General features: G+C 41.3%; 1 protein-coding gene across 12 annotated transcripts in view; it reads right to left on the bottom strand.

The window, feature by feature from the left end:
- The window catches only part of CCSER2 (coiled-coil serine rich protein 2), a 149216-nt gene that overhangs the window by 46325 nt on the left and 77215 nt on the right, over positions 1-25676 (bottom strand). For all 12 annotated transcript variants that reach the window (XM_025212564.1, XM_025212560.1, XM_025212566.1 and 9 more), the window contains 2 exons: positions 3832-3915; positions 1300-1386 (listed from right to left, as the gene is read on the bottom strand). In XM_025212564.1, coding sequence (XP_025068349.1) covers positions 1300-1386; positions 3832-3915 — 171 coding nt within the window. The remainder of the gene's footprint in view (positions 1-1299; positions 1387-3831; positions 3916-25676) is intronic.

Below are 25676 nucleotides of genomic sequence, written 5' to 3'. Positions count from 1 at the left end.
TTAAGATATGCTCTAATTCAAAACAGGAATTAATTTAGGGCCTATGTTTTATAGAAAATCAAAGTAGGTGATCTCAATAGTCCCTTCTGGATTATAATACAAGTAAAAATCAAAGTAGAAAATTTAGTCGAAGTTTTCAAGGAGACATGATATCTAAAAGTGTGCTTTGCAACACCGTGGCAGGGCACCTTTGGTGCTTGCCACTATAAAGTAGCAAACAGGCAGCAGCCAGGTGCCTGATAAGGGCAGCTATTTTGGCCTAGGGATATAAACTGGGCTACAGTTTGCTGCAGGAAGGAAGGCAGAAACATCAGGCTGAGAGGCTGCTTTGGCCAGTCAGAAGGTAAGGGCAGGAGCTATGGGGAGGAGGTGACCCCTTGTCCTGGGTAAGACATAAAACTGAACCCTGCTGGGGAAGGGTGGTCTGGTGTGGTTCCTAGTGGCATGGGAGCCCCCAGGAAATGCCAGACCAGTTACCGCCCCGATGAAAGGCGGGTTGTGGCACCGTAAACACCCCAGCCCCACATCCCTGGTGGTGTTCTAGCGAGCAGGGGGAGCCCAGGGCTTGGTTAAGGGGGCCTGAGGCAGAGTTCAGGCTGGAGGAGGGATCTGGGGTCACACCCGAGCAGCAGAGGAAAGCCTGGGGTTGCGAGTCTGTGTGAGAGGGGTGATGAGTAGAGAGACCCTGTGGAAGACGGGGACGAACAGAGTGACCCTATGAGTGTGGGCAAGTGAGGGGGTCCAGTGGGGGGCACAGTGGCTCAGCAAGGGGCTAGGAGCGAAACAGGCCTAGAGTCATATAATCATTCAGTAAACGCTCAGATAGCGTAGTGGGAGATACCCAACAGACTGCACCGGGGCTGACCGAGGTGAGGAGAGCTAAGCCCAAAGCTGGGTGATGCTGGGCAGCATGAGTGTGGATCCTGAGAGAAGGCAGTATGAAAGAAGCTGGGTGAGAGCCAGCGGAGTGAGTGGGACCCTGGTAAGAGAGGGGCAGCATGAGAGTGGCCCTCCAGGGCTATAGAAGAGAGCTGTAATATCTGCGCGGCCTAGGACCCATTGAGGGGAGGTTGCAGCGGGTATTAGGCCCTTGTCAGCAGGGCAAGTAATGGGTAGCCTCCCACTTTAGTAACAACTCTCTTATTTTTCCATGAAGGCATGGCAGATGAGCAAACTGGGCAGTTACCCCAGGAGCAGGGCAGCCAGTGAAGACATGATGAAGGGGGCCACCCTGTTACAAACACATATGTGGTCTTTCCTTAAATTATTTTAATTGGTTCAATGTAGAGCTATACTTACAAGTTGATGCTCTAATCGCTTGATTGTTTCATCTTGTTTCTTCACTTCATCTTTAAGTTGCTTAATCTCATTGAGCAAATCTTCAGTCTGACACAAAGTAATAAAAAAATAGGCAATTTGAGGTTTTTATTAAGAGGTACACAACCCAGTCTCAATTTAAGATCTCCCCAGGCATATTCAAACCAGATGCTAATGAAGCCCCAGCATGAAAATATAAATTACAATTTAAATGAATTCTTCCCAAACCAGTATGGTTTGCTTTCATCTCATTGTCTATGCTGGAATGAGCGATAGCTCCACAAACTGAAGCTATGTCTAGAGAAAAGAAACATTTTGACTGAACTAGAAGTTTTCACATGTTTTCTCTGTGCAGTGTATTGCAATTTGTTAATTATTCAGTGTATTTCAGTCTTGTAAAATATAGCTTTGAGATTCGTAACATGAAAGTACATATTGAACATCTGAAAATGGAAAGGAATCAGGTTTTCTATTTCTATAATAAAGGATAATAATTTTCCTGCAGTACATAGGAAACACTGTCAATTTGGAATTTCTCTTGGATTTGGAGATGAAGTGTACAAGACACATATGCATGCCAAAGCATTTTATATTTAACAATTATTGAAAAAATTGGGATTTTCTTAACATTTTCTCCTTTCAGTAGCATTTCTAATTTTAGTGAATTAATTGTTCTGTTCAACCAAACAATGCATTCTTGAAGCATATTTTAAAAATTAGCATATTCTTTACAAAACTGAAATCATATTAAAATGTTGTTATCTGCTGATTAAAGATGAAACACCCAGACTTACATACTACAATGTACTATACTTTAAACTACACATTAAAGCAGAATAATTTAAAATCACAAAGTAGTGATAATCAATTCAAAGTGTTTCATATTTCATTCTGAAATCAAAAAGCAATGCTGAAAAGTGTTTACATTGAACAGTGATATGCAAAGAATCTATCTAGTTCAAAAAACAACAAATCACAGAAAACAGACCTTGTCTCCACAAAATTTTAGGTGCCAGTTATGCTATTGGATCATATATATGGATCTTTGTGACCTTGCTGAACCCTATGAGCTTCACAAGGATTCTATGCAGTAAGAAGGGTCCATGTGTGAATCCAGTTTTGAGATTAGTTTCTAAAATGCAGAGCCTTTTATAGCTACAGGGAGCCATACATCCTAGCCAGCATCCCTTTTGCAATAAATACTGATCTTTGGAATAGTTCTGAAGTTCTTCCTGCAGAAATACTTGCAATAATGTGTGGGAGGCCCTACTCTGAAAAGACAGAATTGTATAAACTGTTAAATACCGGAACAAAAAACAAAACATAACAACAATTATGGTGTGATCATGATACAATAGGTAAGAGTGAAAATCAAATTTTGGAAGTTTAACAATGAGACTGCTAGCAACGTTCTGGTGGAAAAAATGGGAAAAGTGCCATATTTGAGGGAAGATTCCACAGGTGCTCATTATTAAAACACCTGTGCCAGTTTACATAGGAAAAAGCTTCCTTGAAGCATGGAATGAGCATGGTAATTAGCAAATATTAAAGACAGAGGTAATTCATGAAAATAAAACTAAGATTTTATGCCCTATTATAACACTCATTGCAAATGTGAAAAGCATAATTATTTTGATAATTCATTTGTACATGAATTTCCAACAAGCATTTATTTGAAAAAGTCAAATAAGCCCTTTTAACTTAATAAACCTTATATGGACATCTAACTGGGTTTGCCTTTATTTGTTTGTTTTTTTTTTAAGTGATGGAACCAGGGTGCAATGAAAGGCTGCATATTAAATAGCTAGAAATTCATGTTATACAGGGTTTTCATAAAGTCCTTGTGCACTTTTAAACTTTAATAACATAGGTTGTAGATATGATAGAAACAATCAGTAAATGGCATTTAAAAGCAAATTTCTTAATGTTTTAGAACAACTAGAGTTCACAATGCTAGACTTCAACATAACCACCATCTAACATGATACAGTGCTCAATCCAATCTTCCAACTCCTTGAAAACATTTCCCAGTTGCTCTTGAGTTACTGTACTAATTGTATTGGTGATCCTAGCTCTAAGTTTCACCAAAGAACATGGAACTGCCGTACATTCACAGCGTAGTGGCACGGAGCTCCATCTTATTTAAGAATAAATTCACTATTACTTATGAAGTCTAGCATTGTGTACTCTAATTGTCCTGAAACTTTAAATAAATTTGCTTTTAAATGCTGTTTACAGATTGTTTCTATCATACCTACAACCTAAGTTATTAAAGTTTAAAAGTGCCCAAGGTACACCTCACCTACAAGACTTATGGCTCACTACAAGGATGTTACTTATGTAAATAAAGAGCCAAAAACATTATTGCAAATACAAAGAATATATTGTTGCAATGAAATAATGAGACTGTAATGTAAAATTGTTTCTTGCCTCAGTTTTATACTGGGTTTTCAGATCTGACTATGATAAAATTCACAATTTATGTCATCATTCTGCAAAACAGTGTCAGTTTACCTTGCATGGAGATTCAGCATCCTGTGGTTCTGGGCTTGACAAAACTGAAAATGGGATGTCCTGTAGTGACACACTCTCATCATTCTGCCAAAAGGAAAGGAAAAAAAGACCCAGTTTGCTTGCTCAATAGCTAGTTATGAAAGTCAGTTTTGGATAAAGCATTGTCAGCTTTGCTGTTATACTTCAGACTGAATTGAGCCTTTTCAATAACCCATAAGCAATCTGCAAACAATAAGCCCCAAGAACTACATTTCAATTGAAAACAAGCTTTTTAAAAAACAGCAACTCCTCTAACATGATTTTTTGGGTCATGTTTCATATTTATTTTCCCCCAGATTTTGCAGAATCATATTTGTACAACACTGCCTGTATTTTTAAAAATCAAAATAAGATGCAATTACACACTTCTGGAATGAGAGACACAAATGCCAGGATATAAAACTATGTTAATTAAGAAAAGCATAAGCAGTGAATCACATACATATGTTCTTATGCAGAGCAAAGAATCCCAAGCACCAACAGTTCTACTGTTCTGAAGAACAATTAGTGAAAAAAAAAAAATGAAAGAGGAGTGAAATGGCCAAAAGGCCTTCATCTACTGAACATGACTACTCAATTAATGCTTCACTTTTCAGAATTCTATGCATCTTCTCTATGTAAGAGTTATTATGAAAAAAACATAACATGTCCAACTGAAGCTAAAGTGAGCTTTAATAATTCATAGCTCAATTAAGGATTACTTATATTCAAAAATAGTTTTCTTGTTAACAGTTTAATACAGTACTAACTCACAGCCATGGTATCTAAATACCTGTGATGAAATAAAAGGAAGAATACGGTACATAGTGTAAGAGCAGATTTATTTTATTTTTTATTTCTTTAAGAGAAATGTATTTAATTTAAGCATAGCAAGCAGAGGATCCTGAAAATGCCAAAAGCTAATTGCATGCCCATGTCCTAAAGCACTTGATAGGACGTGAAGGCTAAGTACAGACATTTAGAAGGGTTAGGAGGAGGTTAAATCAATTCAAAATGGCTCCCAATATCAGGCAAGTCAGGATGGGGGCGGTGGGGTATGGGAGGTTTGGGGATCCAGCAGGCTGGAGGAGATCAGGAGTCTGCCAGAAGATGGAGGGGCAGGTGCAACCTGTGTGTGTGTGGGGTGGGGAGGGGGGGCAGGCATGACTTGAAAGGGATAGGGGGAGCAGGTGCTTCCCACAAGGGGTGGGGGAGCAGGTGTGACCCACAGATGGGGTGGAAGGGGCAGATGTGACCCATGAGGGTAGCAAGAGCATGTGCAACCCATGGGTGGGGTGGCTGGAAGGCAGGTGCAACCCATGTGGGGTAAGGGAAGCAGGCTCAACCAGTTGGTGGTGTGGATGGGGGGGCAGGCATGACCTGCAAAGGGTGGGGGGAGGCGCGACTCATGGGTAGGTCCCTCCCCAGCAAACATACAACCCCATCCCTCCCACCCCTCCCCCCATTGAGACTTACTTGCACATACACATTTTTTAAACAGCTGTTAAAGTGCCACAATAGTGGTATTCAACCTTCAGTCTGTGGGTCAGATGCAGCACATGAAGCTGATGCGAACAGCCTGTCACCAGCACATCATTGACAATCAGCAACAGTCAGAAAGAAGGATATGAGCAGGTGCAGTTCACCTGTACTGAAATACCACTGAATTCCACACAGGTCTGGAGCCCAGGAGCTGAGCATTTGCCTCCACCTAATCCCATGCCAAATTAATTCAGCAGCAGGAAAGAAGAGAGGACAAACAGCTGTGGTCTTTGGCTGGAGCCAGAGCTTTCATGCACCTCCAGAGCCCGGGGCTGAGTACTGCTGCTATTCACAGTTTCCTGAGAAAACTTTGGCAGAAGGAGGAAAATTTAGGGGAGACGCACCCTTTGTGGCCCCATGCATGTCCACAGGGCTCTGAAGTAGTACATGGATAGCCACAGCACTTGAAAACACCAAAAAGCCCTTTAAAAAAACTATACTTTTAACTTTGCATTAATAAGCCTAAAATTACTAGGAATGTATTTTCCTTTCTACTATTAAATATTACTTAAATAGTTAGTATTAGTTGTTTTGTTTTGTTTTTTTTTACTTTGGCATATCCTATCTTGCTTTTTATGACAACCATGGCCCATTTCTGATGTTAATGTTTGGCCCACTTGTGAAATAAAATCAAGCATGACTGTGCTCAACATTGAAGACAGGTCAAAGAATGAAATCAGAAAGAAAATGATGGGGGAGATACCATGCTAACATATTTGCATTGTAACATTTTGTATGCTGTGTCACTTTATAATGCAAAGCTGCAGGGCAACCTAAAAGTGCAAGATACTGAGATGCATAAATTTAGGCTGCACATGTTCAAATGACCTGGAAGCACTCTCCAAGGTTTGCTCTCCTTGTAGAAAAACTTGCCTGGAGATGCCTGGATAGCCATCTAGAAGCTGAGCCTTTGAAAAGCACAGGGCTTGCAGTACTGATGCTGCACAGCCAGAGGGTGCCTGCGCACACATCTCAGCATGCACTGCAGGGAAGGGAGAAGGGGAGCAAAGCACCCTGGAATGCTGGAGGACTGTACTTTAGCTTCTCTCAGAAAAGAATGCTCTCTCAGGAGAAACGCTCCTAGGAGTGACTTAACCCTGATTGTTCCAAGATTTTTTTTTTCTCTTGGAATAGCCATTTTTACTTTGGGAGAAAACCCTAAACATCTGTACACTTGTGGTTTCTCCTGGGACAGCTGCAACTGTCCCAGGAGAAACTGTATATATGTACATGATCTTAGTCTCTACTGTCTACATTTGCCACCCACTAGGCCTGTGTGAATAGGGAAATATTGTATTCAGATTCAGTCAGTTCAGAGAACAGTGATTTGATTTGGAGATTCGGATCACTGTCCTTAATCAATTTGACAGAATCAGCTTTGGAAGATTTGGCAATTTGGATTGGCCAGGGAAGAGGCAAGCACAGCCGGAGAAGCTCCCATGGCTGCCCTGCCGGCTCCATCCCCCACCAGTCCCAGCACTTAAAAAAAAAAAAAAAGCCCCACATTCCCCAGCTGCAGGAGCAGTAATCAGGGACTCTGGGCACTGGTGGCCAAGCCCCGCCCCCCACAGCACCAGGCAGCATCCCCCCTGCCTGGTACCTGCGTGGCAGCTGCCCCATGGCACGGGTGCAGCATGGCTTGGCAGGGCACTGCATGCTGTCTTGGAGCTGAGGCCACTGGGGCTGAGCACTGCCGGGCCCCAGATGACTTGTGGAGCCTCCCCAGCTCCCAGGTGAATCGAACTGGGGGCTGGGGAATTGAACCCCTTGTCTCTTTTGAAGATATGTTCAAATAATCTCCCTACTGAATGACTGACTGCTGCTACCTTATGTGAACTTTCTGTTTAACTGCTATCCCTTTCTTTTGACTATAACTTCCACTAATCCATCTCAGTCATCCATTTCCTACATTGATTTTCAGTTGAGTTATGTATAATGGTGTTCTTTATAGAAAAGCTAACTGGATTTTAAACAAGTCAACAAAGTACTTAAGCATACACTTATCATTGGAGTAGTTCCACCATAATCAACAGGATTAGTCACACGGTTAAAACAAAAGTTAGATAAATACTGAATCAGAGCCTTAGAGCTGAAATCAAAACCATCCTGAGATACAGTGAAACTCATATCATGTTAATATCTTAATAGTTATAAAATCTTGACACTAAAAGATTTTCCACTGGAAAATTATTTTTTCTGTAGATTTAAAAAAAAATCTGCCTATATTACCTGCCTGTACATTTTCAATTCCTTTTAATTCCTAAGTTTTTACATTAATGTGCGTATCTCGAGTGGAATGTTTATTTACTACAGTAAAACAAATTCAGTAGCACCAGGAAGAATCAAATGGACCAGCTTTGATACACTGGTTTTGTATACAATTTATGTAGTCTGTTTTTATCAATGTAAAGAAAGGATTGAGTTGATTAGAACACTGCAAGCAAGAGGGGCTATTACTTAGAGTGGCACTTGAATTTATTCATGACATTTTTATTTCTGTCTTTCAGTCTGCAACTTATACAGAAGAAGTTTTATTGCTCTAATAAAATCTGGATTTTTATAAAAAGTTGCATGGCAGACCAGTTGATATTAGTGCTTTAGAAGTGAGCTTATTGAATGCAATGGGTTTTATTTTAAATACAATGCACCTAGGTAAAATATTTAATTCCCTTTTGTTTCAGGAATTTTAAAACGCTCTACTACCACTTATTAGGCCTGTGAGAAGCAGCCAGCATTTGATTTGGATTCAGATTCAGCCAATTTGGGGGACAGTGATTCGATCTGGTACACTGTCCCGAATAGATTCGGCTGAATTCGATTCAAAAGTTTCGGTGTTGATTCTGTGTGATTTGGCCATAGACTATAATAAGGACGCACACAAATACCTACAACTGCCATTTTTTTTGCAGAATTGGGTGAAAACAACACGGATGGTAGCCCCTTCTGAGGACACGAACCCTGCCAAGTTTCAAGGAGATAGGTGCAGGGGTTTCTGTGAAACTGCAGCTCAAACTGTTGAAAGCAAAACTCATATCACATGTGTGTGTTAACTGGGTTTCTGGTTGTAGCTGTGTTGGTCTAAGGAACAAGCAGGCAAGGTTTTTAGAGTAGATGTGATATCTTTTCTTAAACCAAATGAATAGTTGGAGAAATAGATCTTGGGAAGCTTTCGGATTTAAAAACCCTTCGTCAGGCTGAGGAAGCATCTGCAGGTGGTGTGTGTGCTCTTCCTGGATTGAATGAATAGTAAAGACGCCAGATGCTGGTATGCAGGCAAGAAAGCCAGTCAGTGAAAATGTAAATTGAGGTATCAGTGGGCAAGAGACAAGCTGAGATAGCGGGGAAGGGGAATGTAGCAGGTAAAAGTGGAGAGGTACCTGGGGAGTCAGATGTCCAGCAGGTTGTAGTGTGTCATAAATCCAATGTCTATGTTGAGTCCATGAGTTTTTATATCCAGTAGATTTTTTAAGTGAAGTTTGTAGGCTTGTCTACAAAAGGTGTTTTGTAAATTCAAACAAGCACGGAACCTCACTAACCTTATCACCAGAAGCAAACTTCCTACAGTCCAAAGCACACTGAATGGATCCAGACCATGCCATGACAAGAAATGCAAATCCTGTCAACATATCTCCAGTACTCCACAATTACTACACCCCACAACAGAACCATCACCATTCCTGGATCTCAAAGCTGCACCTCCAGAAACATTATATATCTCATCCAGCATGCCAAATGTCCTGATGGAAAATACGTAGGAGAGACCAAACAACAACTGCACACCAAAATGAATGCACACTGGACGTCTATTAAAGACAAGAACACCCAATTACCAGGGGCACATTTCTCACAAGAAAATCACTCTCTCTCCAATCTCTCAGTCCTAATCATCATAGGAAATTTACAAAACACCTTTTGTAGACACGCCTACAAACTTCACTACATAAATTTACTGAATATAAAAAAATCATGGACTCAATACAGACACTAAATTTATGGTATACTATAACCTGCCTGACATCTGGCTCCCCAGGTACCTCTCCACTTCACCTGCTACATCCTCCTTCCCCCTCCCAGTCTGCTTCTCACCCCATGATGCCTCTGGTTACATTTTCACTGACCGGCTTTCTTGCATATTAGCCCAGACTGGCTTCCTTACTATTCATTCCACCTAGGAAGAGCAAGCACACCAACTGCAGATGCTTCCTCACCCTAATGAACAGTTTTTAAACCCAAAAGCTTGCTAAGATATATTTCTCCAATTACTCAGTTGGTCTAATAAGTTATCAGATTGACCCAAAGAACCTTGTCTGCCTTGTGTGTGTTAAGGCAGAGTGCAATGAATGCAGAAGGGATGGTAGCCTATAACAGGGGGTCTTCCTGGTGCTGGTTAGATCTCAGCCTGCCTGCCTGTTTCTGGGCCAACTGCCCACCTCTCTTTCACCTGCCACACCTTGACGAAAAACTGATTCAGATGTTACCCAGGCAGATGTCTAGGGATGACATCCACTCTGTAGCTCCATAGCTCCCCTAAAACGTGGCCCATGCCTCACAGATGGCTTTCCCCAGCCAGGACTGTGTGTGTGTGTGTGAGGTGGCTGGAGGTTACCAGGTGCCCACTATGTGCCTTTCACTGGGGAGGTTAACAACCCCGGCATTTCCTGGGGCTGTTATGCCACCAGCAATCCCACCAAGCCTCCCTACCATGGCAGGGTTCAGTATTAGTTCAGGCCCAGTACCTGGGGCCTCCCTCCTTCCCCACAGCCCCAGCCTATACCTCCAAGTTCATCCTGGCATGGGAGCTCAGCAGGGAGATGTTTTTCCCCTGCTGGCTGGTGAAAAACTGCCACCTCCAGCTCTGAGAGCAGGGCATTAAATGGTTGTCAAAGAAAATAATTATATAATCACTTACCTTTCCAACTATACAAGCTCATTATCCATATGAAGCACATTATATCATCCTCACAAAATAATGAAGTACAACTAAAAAGCTTCTTTACAATTTAAAGGTTGCATCTGTACTTTTCACATCTATGCTTAATGGTGGATAAAGGAATCCTGGGAATAAGTCTATACATGGCTATAGCAGGTTAAATTAAGTACAAGCATGTATAATCAGCAATGCTTAGGGCTCTCCATTATTATGGAATACATTAGAGTGAAACATATCACTACAGAAATTTTCTAGCATCTATGACAAATTACTTTAATTCAAAAGCAAGATATCAATAGAATGAGAAAGATTAGATTACAAATGTGCATATATAATTTTGTTTTTTGTTTTTTTTACAGAATTTGTTTTTAGTGTATCAGACAAGCATAATTACTAAAAACTAGACTGAATGCTGTCCATCCATGATATGGTAATGAATGATTACCTTCACATGAATACCTATACCTGTTGTTGATAGTTATTTAAATAAAGAGGACTACTTTAAAAGCTTATTAGTCCTACAATCCTTTCTATTCATAGACTGATAGATAACACCAGAACAAAAGCAGAGTCTCACTAAATGTAGACTAATAGACCTTTAAAGTCTTTGAAGGTAGTTACTAGGAAGCAAGTCAGATTTCAAAAAATGCACATGTCCTTAATATTAAACCACTTGGTAACCTTTTAATAGTTAATCATCTCTACTCTGTGCGTGTTCTGTCCCCCTTCCCCATGCCACCCTCATAACACAAGAAAAAGACACCCAGGGTCTGACTGCTAGGTCTAAACACAGTGTATCCTTTAACAGGGGAAAAAGTTTCAATTAGAAACATCAGATTGAAAAGGACCTCCTGGGTCATTAAGTCTAACTCCCCAATATTGCAGACAATCATATCATATGATCCCTTTCATAAAGTTAACAACCTCTAAGCTGAAACTAGTTACATGGTACTACTGTTCCAGAACCTTACTCCTTTGATGGTCAGAAACCTAAACATTTATCGTTTATTACCATTTGTCTGTGAACCAACAAGCTCAAATAGCTCTTCTCTCCCCTTTGTGTTTAACTACCATTCAGATGTATTTATGAAAATAATCATACCCTCCTCAGCCTTCACTATGCTACACCAAACTATTTTGGCTTCCACTGATAAAATACACTCTATCTGTATCCTGGCTGTCCTACTAACCCTCTACACCTTTCTTGCTTAACTAAATACTTGTTCAATATGAGTGACAAAAGTTGTAAAAAAGTATTATGGAGGAAGACACACAAATGCTTTGTACAATGTGTGTGAAGATGGGCTTTTCCATACGGAGGTGGGGGACAGGACTAGGAGCAACATCCTCAAGCTACAACAAGGGAAATTAAGACTAGGGATTAAGAGGAACTTGCCAACTTTGAGGGCAGAACAGGCTACCTAAAGAAACTGTGGAATCTCCATGCTCAGAAACTGTCAAAAAAAGGTAATGGCTCCGATCGTTCAGTTAGGAATGATCTTGCTTTGAACATGGGGCTGGACTATGATGTTCCTTCCAGCCCTACTTTCCTATGACCTTATGATGTTCCTTCCAGCCCTACTTTCCTACGATCTTAGCTGATTAACTCCCAGCTTCTACCAAAAGGTTGCATACTCCCCAAGATCAGGTCCAGTAAAGACTTTTGGTACCTACAGGTTAGGTACTGAAACACTTGACATTGAGAAAAGAATCCAAAACCGAATTTAACAGGCTTAGGCTTCATATATACACAATGCAGAGAAGGTTAAGCACCTAACCTAAGTTCAAAGGTGAACCAGAAAACTGCTGTGAATGGGGAGCAACCTAAAGCTAGCCAATAAATACAGAGCTAGCTAGATAAACACAGGGCTCTGTCTGAAACCCTGCTGAGATGCCTGACTTAGAGCTGCAGGACAGATGGGAACTTCAAGCCCTTTGGAATTTAGTGTGGAGGCTTCTCCAAAGGGTAGAGACCTACAAGCAATGAATGAATGAATGGTCTTATATGCCTTTTAAAACCTGTGAAAAGAAGGCAGACAACAACCATAACAAGGCAGTGACAATATCAACCTTAAAACACCCCTGTGATTATAACTAGGGACCCACCAAAACTGCAATTTAGCAGATTTCATGGAAAACGTGAAATCCAGCATTGCCCATAGAGGTGGACAAAGTCTATGAAATCCAGGAAAAACACAAAAAAGAGAAAGAAACTTACTGAAAATAAAATGCTGGCTCCCCAAAGGAAGCCAGCAATCCTCATGGTGCTGCAGCCCAGCCATGCAGCCTACTGAGGTAGAAAGTGGAAAGAGGGGATTGCCAGTACACAGGGGAGCCCAAGATGGCTGCCACCCCTGTCCTTCACAGCTGCCTGGCTGATAGGGCTGCCTATCGTGCTGACCTGCCGCTCTCAATTAATCAGTTGTGAGGGGCAGGGCTGCATGACAGACAGCCCTCGCAACCAATCAGCAGCGAGGGATGAGGCCATATGACAGACAGTCCTTGCTGCCAGTCAACGGTGAGGTGTGGAACCATTCGGGCCCCTTTGCCGAAAGCATGCGGGAGCCCTGGCCATGATAAGCCCTCAAAAATGCCAGCCAGCCCCACGATCTGTCCCCAAAATCAGCCAAATGCTACCTTGAATTGCGTAGACCTCTATAGCACTTGCCCAAAAAGTATACTTGGATTCTAGGCCATGTTCAGCCTAAAGGGGGTTCAAACCTGTATCTTCCACCACCCCGACAGAGTGACGTAATTATTAGGGTAAAGATACAGTTGGGTTCTCCAACCTTCTTCTTGTACATATATAACTAGGAAGAAATGAAAAAGAATTCACATGACCAGAGAGAAACAGCACTACACTGAGTACACTATAGCATAGTGGTTAGGACATCCATTTGGGAGAAAAAATCTTGAGGTCTGGTTTGCCCCCACTCCCCATAAAGGAAAAAAAATACAACCCTGAACAAGGTCTCTAAGCCCTACAGATCATTATCATGTTTCATCAATTCTTAAAAAAAAATAAAATAGCTATAACTGCATTTTGTAAGGACTCAGTTCTGTTGATGTCCACTATGCATGCCTATCAGGTAAGGCACCATGAAATCTACTTTTAAGTTTCCAACAGGATTTGAGAATGAGCTAGGTCCCTAATTGCTCAATCTTGTTCAGTTCTAGGCATAGATATTTTTGTTAACTGAGATACCATGCAAGTTTTATGTAATGCTGGGGTAACCCTGCTGAAGATTTTGGGAGGAGCTAGGGTGGTCGTTGTTCTTGCTTTAAAGTCTGGCTGTACAGGTCAGTTGCATCTTACACAGGGGTTAGGTTCTGAAGTCAGCGTGTAAGGCAAAAGTCGTGTATAGTCAAATCGCATATTACCGTGCCAGCGATTTGACTAGCGGTGACTGCCTCTGCCTCCAAAACCTCCCGCTGCTGCTGCGGAGCTGTGCTTAGAGCTGTGCTGTGGGTGGCAACGGCACAGCACAGGGTGGTGCTGGGGATGGCTGCATGCCGCCTGACCACCACACCACTGCCAACAGTGACTGCCTCTGCCTCCAAAACCTCCCGCCGCCGCTGCGGAGCCGTGCTTAGAGCTGTGCGGCCGAGGGGAGCGGCAAAGCAGAGGGTGGTGGTGGGGATGCCTGCATGCTGCTCAAGCCCTGCCCCCCCTCCCACCCCACGTACAGTTGAATTTGCGCAAGTTAAATGCGCGTATGATGCGACCGACCTGTATATGCACCTATATAAACTCATATAGGGTTTTTATATACCCCACATGTATGTGTGTATATATATATATATATATATACACACACACACACACACACACACATATATGTATATACACACATACACACACAAACACACGTACACACACACCATATACCCCACATAGGGTTTTTTCTGTAGCCTTTAACCAGACAAGTGGCCCTCCTCTGAACCCTCTCCAGGCCAACGTGGCATCTTGACAAATTGTTACTGGAGTCTGAGAAGGGATGGGATTAGATCTAATATCTCCTTGCTTTAAAATCAGCTATCCTATCAAAATTAAATAGAAGAAAAACATAATGGTTCTGGGCAAAAATTTCTCACACAGCTGTTTATCAGACTTAAAAATTCAGCTTTGATAGTTTCAACAGCTTTGACTTTCTTTACAGTTTCCTTTATGTTTTAGTTTGAAAAATGCCCATGATCATCAATTATTGTGATATATTCCTCACATAAAACATTTAACCAGAAGCCTTTCACTGAAAGCTGTAAAGGTACTGCAACTGGTAATTCATATTTATAACAACAACTTTGGTTAAAAGGCAACCAACCAATAAAGATCTGATTAAAAAAAAACAATCTTAAACATAATGGATCCAGTTGCCCCAGCTGTTACCAAAGAAGCCCTTAAGTTTTAGAAACTCTTGACTATTAAACGAATAAGAATGTTCTTTATTCTCAACACCTCAAAAGGGAGTGCTGCATAGTGGGTGTTAGAAACTATAAACAAAATCATGAAAGCAGGTGTTGCTTTCTAGTTTCATCCAGTCAGCCTTACTGTACACCTCTGCAGTATTCCTATCAAAAATAGTTTCTTCGATAAGCTTTCTAAAGCCTTCAAACAAAAAAAAAGTTTTGCAGATGTTTTTAACATTTCCTCTCAACAAAAAGTACTACTTGTCACAACCCAAAAGGTGTGATTTTTATTTGTGTGCGCTTCGGCACTGCTAAATTGTCCCCGGTAAATTGCAAGCTTCCTTGCACGGTGGAGTTTTCTGCTGCAAAAGAGAATCCTGGTGCAAGGGAGAATTTCCCGCCGATTTGAAGCTTTCTTTGCAGGGTGCATTTCTTTGTTGCAGCACAGAAATGCTCGTTGCAAAGAGTTCCCGCCATTTGTATGTAGATTTGGGTCCCATTATTGGCCAGTTCTAAATTATTCACACGTGGCGGCTAGTGATTGGCTTGCTAGCCGTATAAGAGGCTTGAGTGGTTTCCGCCCAAGTTGGAGGACTCCACGAACAAGGGAGGAGGAGACTTCACGCTGTGTGAAGATCTCTAAGCGCTGCGGATCCTCACGGACCCAGTGCATTTGAAGCAGGCTACGGAGATCTGATCAATCTCTAGCCTCTCCCCGTCGCCGATAGAATTCCTAGACGTACCCCACCCGCGCGCAAAAGAACTGGACCCACAGAGCCTAGCAAACTTCATGTGAGTTGGTTCAGAGCTCTTCCGGACGAGTACTTTCTTCGGCTGACGCGACGGGCTCGCGTGTTCAGAGCCTTCAGCCAGACTGGGCTAGAGTTCACGAGTCTAGAACTCTTGTCCGCCTCTTTCCTTTTTTCTTCTCTGTAACTGCAACTGAAGCAAGCTTTCCAGCCTACACCACTGCCATCTCGGTGTAAGTAAACAATCTTTTAAACTACCGATACGCTTCCGTGCCTAATTCCAGAGCAAAAGCCACCCCTCTCCGCCCCCGTGTGCCCGGGCTGCTGGCCACAGCCCGCGTGCAGCGCGAAAAAGGGCTCGGGGCGCGCCCGGCCCGCACACTACTGTTGTCTCGTAACTGTAGGAAGCATTTAGCCAAGAGGCAAAACACCAACAATAGTTGTTTTTTCAAAGAGAGAGATCACATCCCATCACCTTCTTATACCCGACTAGACTGCAAACTATGAAAATAAAGACATCTTAACTCTCCAAAAAAAAAAAAAATTAAAGAAGCCATCCCAGTTTTTGAAAGATACCCTGTTTGTGCAAATGGTGTAAGAAAGGATATTATACAAGTTTCCTGCCACAAAATTTACAACTCTACTGTGCATGCCCCCACTAAAGCTCCAAACTGAAATGCTCCATCTTGCTCTTCAATTGTTTTATTAGACTCCTACATCCTTTGACACATACATACTTATGAGCATCATGTCAGTCTTATGGTCAAAGCAAAGAATCAATAGGCATCAGCCTTGTATAGTCCAGCATTACTTCTACCACATGACATCACTAGAACCTCAACAATACTGGTGTTTTCAGCACAGGTAGATTTAGATTTATGTTAGAATAGAACCTAAACAGAAGTTATATCAAAAGCTTTTAGGAACAACCTCATTTTTGTTGTATACTGTTTTTCTGTGGATAAAAACAAATAATTCTATTACATTTGAAAAAATATACTTTATTTTATATAAAAGTTGGGTTCACTGCATAGGAAGACCAATCTGCTGACCTCTCCTCCTCTTTTCTAAACTGAACAGGCCTCTCCTCTTTAGCCTCTCCTCATATGGAAGTGCCTCCAAAACTCTAGTTATCCTTGTTGGGGTGTGGGGACCAGATCTGGGCACTGTATTCAAGGTGTGGATGTACCATGGATGTATAAAGGGGCATGATGATACTTCCTGCTTTATTCATAATTCCCTTCTTAATAATCCCTAACATTTTGCTTGCCTTTTTGATAGCTGCTGAGCACTGAGCTGATGTGTATAGCAAACTGTCCACAATGATTCCCACATCTCTTTTCTGTGTGGTAACGTCTAATGTAGAGCCCATCCTAGTGTAGGTCTAGTGTGGATTATTTTTGCCCAGGTGCATCAATTTACACTTATCTACATTGAATTGGACCTGCCATTTAGTTGCCCATTTGCTCCATTATGCCAGATCCTTCTATAGTTTCTCACAGTTCACGTTGGTCTTTACCACTTTGAATACATGTGCCGAACTATTTTTTTGCTTATACTGTTTCTACTAGTTTTCCAGGAACAGAAGTTAGGCTAACTGGTCTGTAGTTCCCCAAGGTCTAGAACCTTTTTTTAAATATGGGAGTCACATTGGCAACCCTCCAGTCCAATGGTACTCAGGCAATCCTCTGGTACCAAGGCTGTGATAGGTTGCATAGGAGAGTTAAGAGTTCAGCAATGTCCAAATCTGAGCTACTTCAGGACCCTAGGGTAAATGCCATCAGACCCTAGTGATTTGCTACCCCTTAGTTTATCTATTTCCTCTACAACCTAATCTATTGAAACCTCAATTTGGGTAAGCTCCACTGACTTACCCCTGGACTTCTCCCTGGAGAGGAGCAGATCTGGTGACAGAATCTCCCTAACATTTTCCACAGTGAAAACATGCAAAACAATGCATTTTGTTTCTTGGCAATGGCTCTGTCGTCCTTCAGCACTCTTTTTACATCCTCATCATCCAAATGCCTAACTGACTCACTGGCAGCTCTTTGGCTTCTAATGTACTTAAAGAATTTTTGTTACCTTTTGTTGCTAGCAAGTTTCTCCTCAAATTTTCTCTTAGCTTGTCTTATTACAGTTTTACAATGGATTTTCCAGTGTTTACACACTTGATTATTCATCTCATTAGGATCTGACTTCCACTTTTTGAAAGAAGCCTTTTTTCTGCTTATTGCTTCTGCAATTCTGTCATTAAATGCTGGCATTCTTTTGGTCCACTTTTCTCTTCTTTTTTTTCCCTTTTTTTTTGATTTGTGGTGTGCATTTGCTTTGTGCCTCCAACATGGTGTTCTTAAGCAGTTCCCATGCTTCCTGCAAGTTCCTCACCTCTTTAGGGGCCCCTTTTAATTTCCACCTAACTACCTACCTCATTTTGTTGTAGTCTCCCTTTTTAAAGTTAAAGGCTACTGTGGTGGACTTTCTTGTCTTCTGTCCTACATGGAGAGGACAACCTATTTACATTGTACTCATTATTGCCAAGCCACTCAGTAGCATTACTCTTTGCACCAAATCTTGTGCACCACTTTGGATTAGGTAAAGAATGGCCTTTCCTCTTGTAGATTCCAGGAATAACTGCTCCAGAAAGCAGCCTTTTATAAAACATCAAGACATTTGGTCTCTGTATCCTGGTCTGATGTTACATTTACCCAATCTATTTGTGGATAATTAAAGTCCCCCATTATTACTGCATTTTCTAATGTCTCATCCTCTCTCAACTTCCTCAGCATTTCTAGTTTGGTGTGGCTGTCCTGATCTAGGGGTTTATAATATATCCCTAGACATATATTTTTTCTATTGAAATTTGTGATTTCTATCCACAAAGATTCTACAGTATCTCTCTTATCAGTTGAAAAATCTAACTTATTTGATACCTTAGCAAACTGCTTCACTGTGTAAGGAGCCTAATCTCACTGCACTGTTGATGTGGAACAGCATGCTTGTCATAATCTCAGCATCACATATAGTTAAGGGTAGCCCTTGAAACAGGTGGAGATGAAGCAAGGTTACAACCCTGAGTGCCAACACAGAGTTTTACTTTCTTATGTGGCCACAGAAGGGCATTAATATGGGCTCCCCGGACTAATAGAGGTCATAATGATCATAAACTGATGTGACGGGAGAAAAGGCACATGTTGAGTGGGTCTATCCATGTAGGGAGAGAGCACTGGACCACATGGGAGATCATGTCTCATATTTTAAGAATGCTTTAGCAGAGACTATGCTGCTTGCAGTAGGGGATGCTGTCTCACAAAGGTACAGAAATTAGCATCTTGGCCAATAAGGAAAAAGAAGGTCTTTATTGTAATTAAGCCAGCAGAATTAGTTTTTGTAGGGGCTGAAAAGGAGGGTAGGCCCTTGGTATCACTGGAGTCCAACGTGACTCCTATGGACAGAAGGAACATAGATATGCACCAGTAATACCCAAAGTCAAAAAAGTCACAACATAATACATCAGGTCTCCCACACTTGATTGGGAGAGACTATTTATACAGGTAACCATCCAGATTAGAGTCAATAGTAATAGTTTACCACTTGGAGGAGTGTAACTACCACTAAGAAAACCCTACTGAAGGCACTCAGAGCTATTGAGAGATGCCACTTTCCTTTCCTGCACCAAGTCAGGAAGAAACCAATGTAAAACCAATGTCAAATCCCCAAAGCCAGCAAGAAGAAAACCTCCCTTGCTATAACAAAATCTTGTGAAAAAGGTTTCCTGAAAAGGGAAAGAGAATCTGGAGTGAGTAACAAACTGAATTGGTTTGCATATATAACTAGGACTGTGTTCAGAAATCAGTAATCTAACTTAATGTGAATTCATACAGACTGGAAACGGGCCAAGCTGTTGTTAAAGGGAGGAAGTCTGAAAGACACGAAAGAACTGCACGCACCTCTCAACCACAGCAAAGGCCTCCTAACTGTGGAGATGCCAATGCTTCATGGGCAGCTTCAAGAATCAAATTGTCAGTTGGCAAGAGGAAGACAGCCAAGTATGTCTGAGGACGGAATATGACTTACCAACATCTAAAAGAAAATTGTACTGAACAAGACTCAAAGGAATAAAAGGGCAGCTCTACTGCATTTAGGAGTACCTACAGCATCAGTCTTCATGTTAAGTAGCACTGAAACTTCAAAAGGGAACCTTCTACAACACTGTAAAACCCCCTTTAGAAACTACAAATCCAAAAGACAAAACAAGGCTCTCATAACTGCTATAGGCCATGCACCATAAGGCAGTATCAGCAGCATTTAGGACAGGGGCAGGCAAAATCTGGTCTGTGAGCTGGATCAGGCCCATGGAGGACTCCATTTCCCAGGAGCCCCTGCCTGCATCACTGCAGCCGGTTTCCATGGAGACTCCATTAGCGGTGTGGCCATGACAGCGCAACAACCAGGGTTTCCACAGAGATTAACCCCAGCAATGTTGGTAGGTGCGCGTGGCCAGGAGAGGAGCTGGTCCTGGGCCACAGCAACGTGGGAAGGGGTTGCTGGAAAATGGAATCTGGCCACTAGCCGGAACTGCCATGATGCCCATCCCTGATTTAGAACCACTGCAGAGAGGTCTTTGTATTGGCTTGTCCTTTTGAGACAAAAGGTATGCACCTGACTCTACCAATAAGGAGTCCACATTAACAATATGGTTATGTTTGTGAAAACTGGACAAGGTAAGAAGAGGTAAGCCAATGACTATTCCAAATTGTGACTTACGTGGGGGATGGAGAAGAGAAGAAATTCTTCTGGACAGGTCCAGTTGTTTTGACTATTTCTTTCAGGATTGACCTAAAACTATTCATCTACAACTTGCCTTCTCAATGACAGTAATGACCAAAATGGAGTGAGAAATACTCAGCCCCTCTACCAGGAATCTAATGCTTCTTTTTTACTCTCCTAACAGATGGACAGCAAAGCAGCTGGCATCTCCCACTTTTAATTTGTAGTCCATAATGATCTAATTGATAGACAGAACACCACTTGTTGAATTGGACTGCAGTAGGAAGTCAACTACATGAAAACTTACTTACTGACTTCCTGCCAAGAAATGTGAAGGGTTTATGTAACACAACATATCAGTCCCTGAAATCATCCATCAACTAGGAGGGAGGGGAGGCTGGGAATAGAAATCTCATCTCAGGGAAAATAATGAGAATAGATCAGCCTCTTGTAGCTCACCGTGATTCAAATCTGGATCTAGAGAATCCTCTTAGTACTACAAAAACAGAGACAGCTGACCCAGAGTCTGAGATGCCAAGGTTGATAAGGAAAACAGGAGAAGACCAGATATATCAAGTACAGAAATAGCTCAGAAGTCTCAAGCCAATAAAGCCACACGGGAAAAGACAGGATGGACACCTCAGACCACAGGGCCAGGAATCAGCAGGCTTGTGAGAACAGTTTGGAAGAGCAGAAGTATCCTTTCAAGGAGCTCTTCTGGATCTGTGACCACCTAGAAGATGACCTTACACAGAGTCATAACCAGATAGGGACTCTGGCAAGTCAGTCTCCATAACCTGTGGCACAGTGGAGGGATCTTAGGCCAATTTTTCAAGTCAGAACTGTGGATACAGTAATGAATAATGGAGCAAACTTTACTACAGGCAGTCAAGGTAAAAAGTATCCAACTGTAGCATAAAACCCCTCAATACCACAGTAGACTGGGTGGCTCATGAAGGAAATGGGTACACCAGGAAGTAGCATGGGGTTGGTTCCCAAAAATCCCTTTGCATTCTCCACAAATTTTAAAACTGAAGCAGAAGTTGCTCTGTTGAAGAGATTCAGAGGTGCATCAGGGTTGCCCCAAGCCTTTTTGGACAGTCAGACAAACACTGTCTGAGCTGGGGGTTAATGCCATAGTTTCTATAAGCTTCAGTGGTATATTTACAAGACTATGAAATCTCAAATTTAAAATGGGTAAAGTGAAGACAAGGAAGACTTTTTCAAGAAGGCCTGAACAAGGAGCTCTCCCAGGAACCAGTCGAATGCCATGACTTTTGCAGGTCTTTCTGTAGCCAGAAAGACAGAGCATCTGGAAAACTCATGATAGTCAGGTGAGTCTCTATGCCCTGAATCAGAATTAGATCCTTTAGTTATCCAAGAAATGTATCTGAAACTAGATTTCACATCCTTGAAGGTTCTTTACTTTAGTAAAAGAATATCAAAACATTTCTCAATAAGAGAAGATGCATGCCCATCAGATAAAGGCACAGAAACATCACAGGATTGTCACAGTTCAAATCCCAGGAAAGAGGCTAAAATGAGAAGAAATAATCAAAGCTAGTAAGAAAAGATGCTTAACCTAAGGGAAAGGGAAAAAATTAATGAGGGAGCTAGGGGAAGAAAGCACTGTACAGCCGTGCGAAATGGAATGCTGCTGTCTCTACCAGCGTTTTGACAGAACAGTGTTTTATTTTGAATTTTGTTTTAATTTGAAATAGCTGTTCTGTTCCGTTCCATAGAAACAGGGTTGAAACAGCAAAACTTTTTTGACGTTTTGCCCATAGGATATAATAGGGAAGGACAAAAGCCTATAACTTTGTCATTTCTGTCTTGATTTGGATGAAACTTACAGGAAGGGTAGCCCCTTCTGAACGCATGAAGCCTGCCATGTTTCAAGGGGTGCAGTTTCCCCCAAACCCCTGCACCTATCTCTTTGAAACGTGACAGGCTTTGTGGCTTCCGCAGGAGCTAGCATGCCTGCAGTTTTGATCCCACTGTGGCTTAACACATACACGTGACACAAGTGTTGCATTCAAAACTTCAGGGTGCAGTTTCCCCAAACCCTCTGCAAGTTTCATCCAGAAATGACAAAGTTATAGAATGTTTCAACCTTCCCCATTATAGCCTATGGGCGAAACGTCGAAAGAGCGTCAAAACGGCAAAATGTTTCGACTTGCCTCATTTTGTTTCGAGGCTCTTTCGACTATATCTGTTCTGTTTCAATTTTGCTGTTTCAACCTCAAAACGGGTCAAAACAACGGTGAAACAAAACTGGCAGCGAAATTCCGTACAGCCCTAGAAAGCATCTCTTAATATAGCTGTGCCTCATGGACAATACAATAAAATACATGCCCAATAGGTGACTTCCCAAAAAAGGAAGTAGTGATAAAATAAGGTCCTCTCTCTTTTTATAAGAAGCAAAATAGTAAAATAGGTTTGAAGACATACAGTCATAAGTATTGGTCAAGAAATTACAGGTCTATCAAGATAGTTGAGAAGAACCAAGCAGCAAAGAGCAGGACACATGGAGGGGCCAGAACACAGTGCACTCTTCAGGTAATGTCAAGGCAAAAATAATCAAATAGTTTAATTCCTAGGACTCAAACGAGGCCACAAATTCACTTAATGCTCAAAGAAGTCACACTGTAACCATCATTGATTTCTACCTTCCATGGCCAAAACCAAACTAATAATCTTAGAATGGTTTCTGCATCCCACCTGAAATTCCTTCATAATTCAGATCCCTTTTATATGATTTTTAAAGCTACTGAAGAGCCTGGACATGCAACATTTTAGACAACATATCATATATCATCTTCTATTAAAGAATTCTTCAATATCATTTTACATTTTAGCTAGTAGATTAATTAGCATTTCTGATAATACAGTTTATGTGTAAAACAATGGACAGGCTTGCAGTAGTGGAATCTCTTACAAACATGAAATGATAAAAAATGCTGACTGCCACCAGGGGGCGGGAGTAAGTATCCACCCCCATATGCCTCTCAGTGGATCAGTGGAAGAAGAGTGAAGGGGAAGCGAGTACTCAAATCCACTATACTTTAGTGCAGGGTGGATAAAAATCAACTATTAACCCCCCCCCCCCCCCCCCCCCCCAAACCTGGGGGTTTTATTTAAATCAGATTTTTTTTTAATTAATCTTGGGGTTTAATTTATGTTAAAGCTGAAATATATCATCATGGAATAGGGATTATACCTTCTAATTTTATACTATTTCAGACTATATATTCATGTAACCTTTTTAGATAAGGTTTATAAATAGGTCACAACAGGACTATATTAGGGGCCCAATCTTATGGTGTTCCCAGAGGTTCCTTAATAGATTAGTAAAGATTAAAGAAAACCACTCTACCCAATGGGACTCGGTGCTCAGTCTAGAAGATCCCATTAAGCATCTCTGTGATGGTTAGTTTCAGTTCTCAAACTGCAGATTTGTGTCTCCAGAAATAACATCCTTGTTAATAGCAGCATGTGGAGATGAGAGATAAGAAACCTGATTGCCTATCCATCAGACCTTTTGCCTCTCTGCAAGTTTGAGTACACACAGTCTAACCCTTACCTTTCTCTAAAAGTGCAAAGTTTCAAGAAGTTAAATGAATAAAAGACATCAAACAACAACAATGCACTTTTTGTAGAAAACAATGATTAAATCAAGGCTTCCCAACCAGTGATTTAAGTCATGATTTAAAAATCAATTTGATTTAAATCAAATCCACCCTGCTTTAGTGGGTGAGTGCAGGGGAAGGATGGAAGAGTACTTTTCAAGAACCTATTTAAAATAGTACTCGATTTTCCAGGGATAGTTTTAAACCAGTTCAGGCAGATTTCACCAGTTTAACTTGTATGTCTGTCCACTTCAGGTTTAAAATACATTTAAAGTATTCCAAGTGTTACATTTGTCTATACCAGAAGAGTGTTTTCTAGGCCTAGAGGCAAACATTGTCATTAAACTGCTACTTATTATACAAGGTTTGTAAGGGAAACTAAATTAATTATCTCTAGTAAACTGACCAATGGCAAAAATGTGTGAATTGCAAGTAAACCTCTTGTATTCAAATTAATTCATAAAGAAGAGAATGTTTTGACATTTCTTTATTATTGTAGGGATCCCAGATTCAGTGAGATTATAAAGTTAATTTTTCACGTTCCTTAAAAGACTGCATGACGCTCACAAAACAACAACAAGGAAAACATACAAAGAAAAGTGTCAAGATTTTCACACATCCCTAGTGATTTATTAACCTATGTCCATCTGAAAGTCAATAGCAATCTTAGTATCTTCAGGAAAAAAATCATTCCAAGACAACTCAACAGATCTGTATAATACAACCTTAGCTGTCTGCAATTAAAGACAATTTTCGTATATGAAAACTAAGTAGAAAAAAAAAAGTGAAGAGTACTGACAACATTCACACTAACAAAATGTTATATATACACATCACTTCTCCTGCATTTTAAAGGCATTTCTGGAAACTTTAACAGCTGTGTTAGCCACATCACCTTTGAATTATTTTTAAAACTTCAATGCATGGTTAACAGCTGTTAGGGTAGAATGATGATGACAACCATTGCTCCTAAAATCTTCCAAGGACGGAGATTCCACAGTTTTTTTTAGGTAGCTTTTTCCAACGTTTAACCTCCCTTGTGGTAAGAAATTTCTTCCCAATATCCAACTTAAACACCTTTGGTTGCAATTTAAGACCATTACTATTTGACCTGACCCCTGAGGACTCCAAGAATAATCTATTACCATTCTGTTCATAAGCAACCTTAAGCCTCTCTCTTCTCCAGAGAACAGTGCAAATTCCATATAAATCATTTTCTAGACCTTTACTCATTTTGTAGGCCCCTACACTGCACTCTAGCTTATCCACATCTTTCTTAAACTGTAGCGTCCAAAAATGGACACAGTATTCCAACTGAGGCCTCATCATTACTGAACGGAGTGGAAAAATTACCATGTGAGACTTGCAGACATCCTGGCTAAGTGAAGACAATCAAAAAGTCCAAGGCTGAATTAATTCAGTCTTTGCAGGTTAATCCAAGCTACTTAGACTGAGCTGATAACCATTTCAATTAGCACCTGTTAATACAGACCAGTATATTACTGCTTTTTTTTTTTTTTTTTTAATAGGGGTGGGTTTGTTGTGGGGGGAAAGGGTAGGGTAACTAGAGCACGCTGATGACTCATATTCAGCTTGCAGTCCGTTATAATGTTTCTAGTAGGGCTGTGCGAGTCTTTGGATCCTGCTTCGGATCCGGAGCCACTTCAGACACTTAAGTGTCCGAAGTGGCACGCCCGGATCGAAGTGGGGCCTCAGCAAAGTTATCCGAAGTAGGACAGAGCATCTGAAGGGCTTTGGACCTGCTTCGGAAATCCTGATCTATAGGTAGCCAGTGAGACCCCC

The sequence above is a fragment of the Alligator sinensis genome, unplaced genomic scaffold (assembly GCF_000455745.1).
Source record: "Alligator sinensis unplaced genomic scaffold, ASM45574v1 scaffold176_1, whole genome shotgun sequence".
In the NCBI taxonomy this organism is placed as follows: domain Eukaryota; kingdom Metazoa; phylum Chordata; order Crocodylia; family Alligatoridae; genus Alligator; species Alligator sinensis.
The sequence above is the reverse complement of the archived record's forward strand: the minus strand, read 5'-3'. Positions and strand labels throughout refer to the sequence as shown.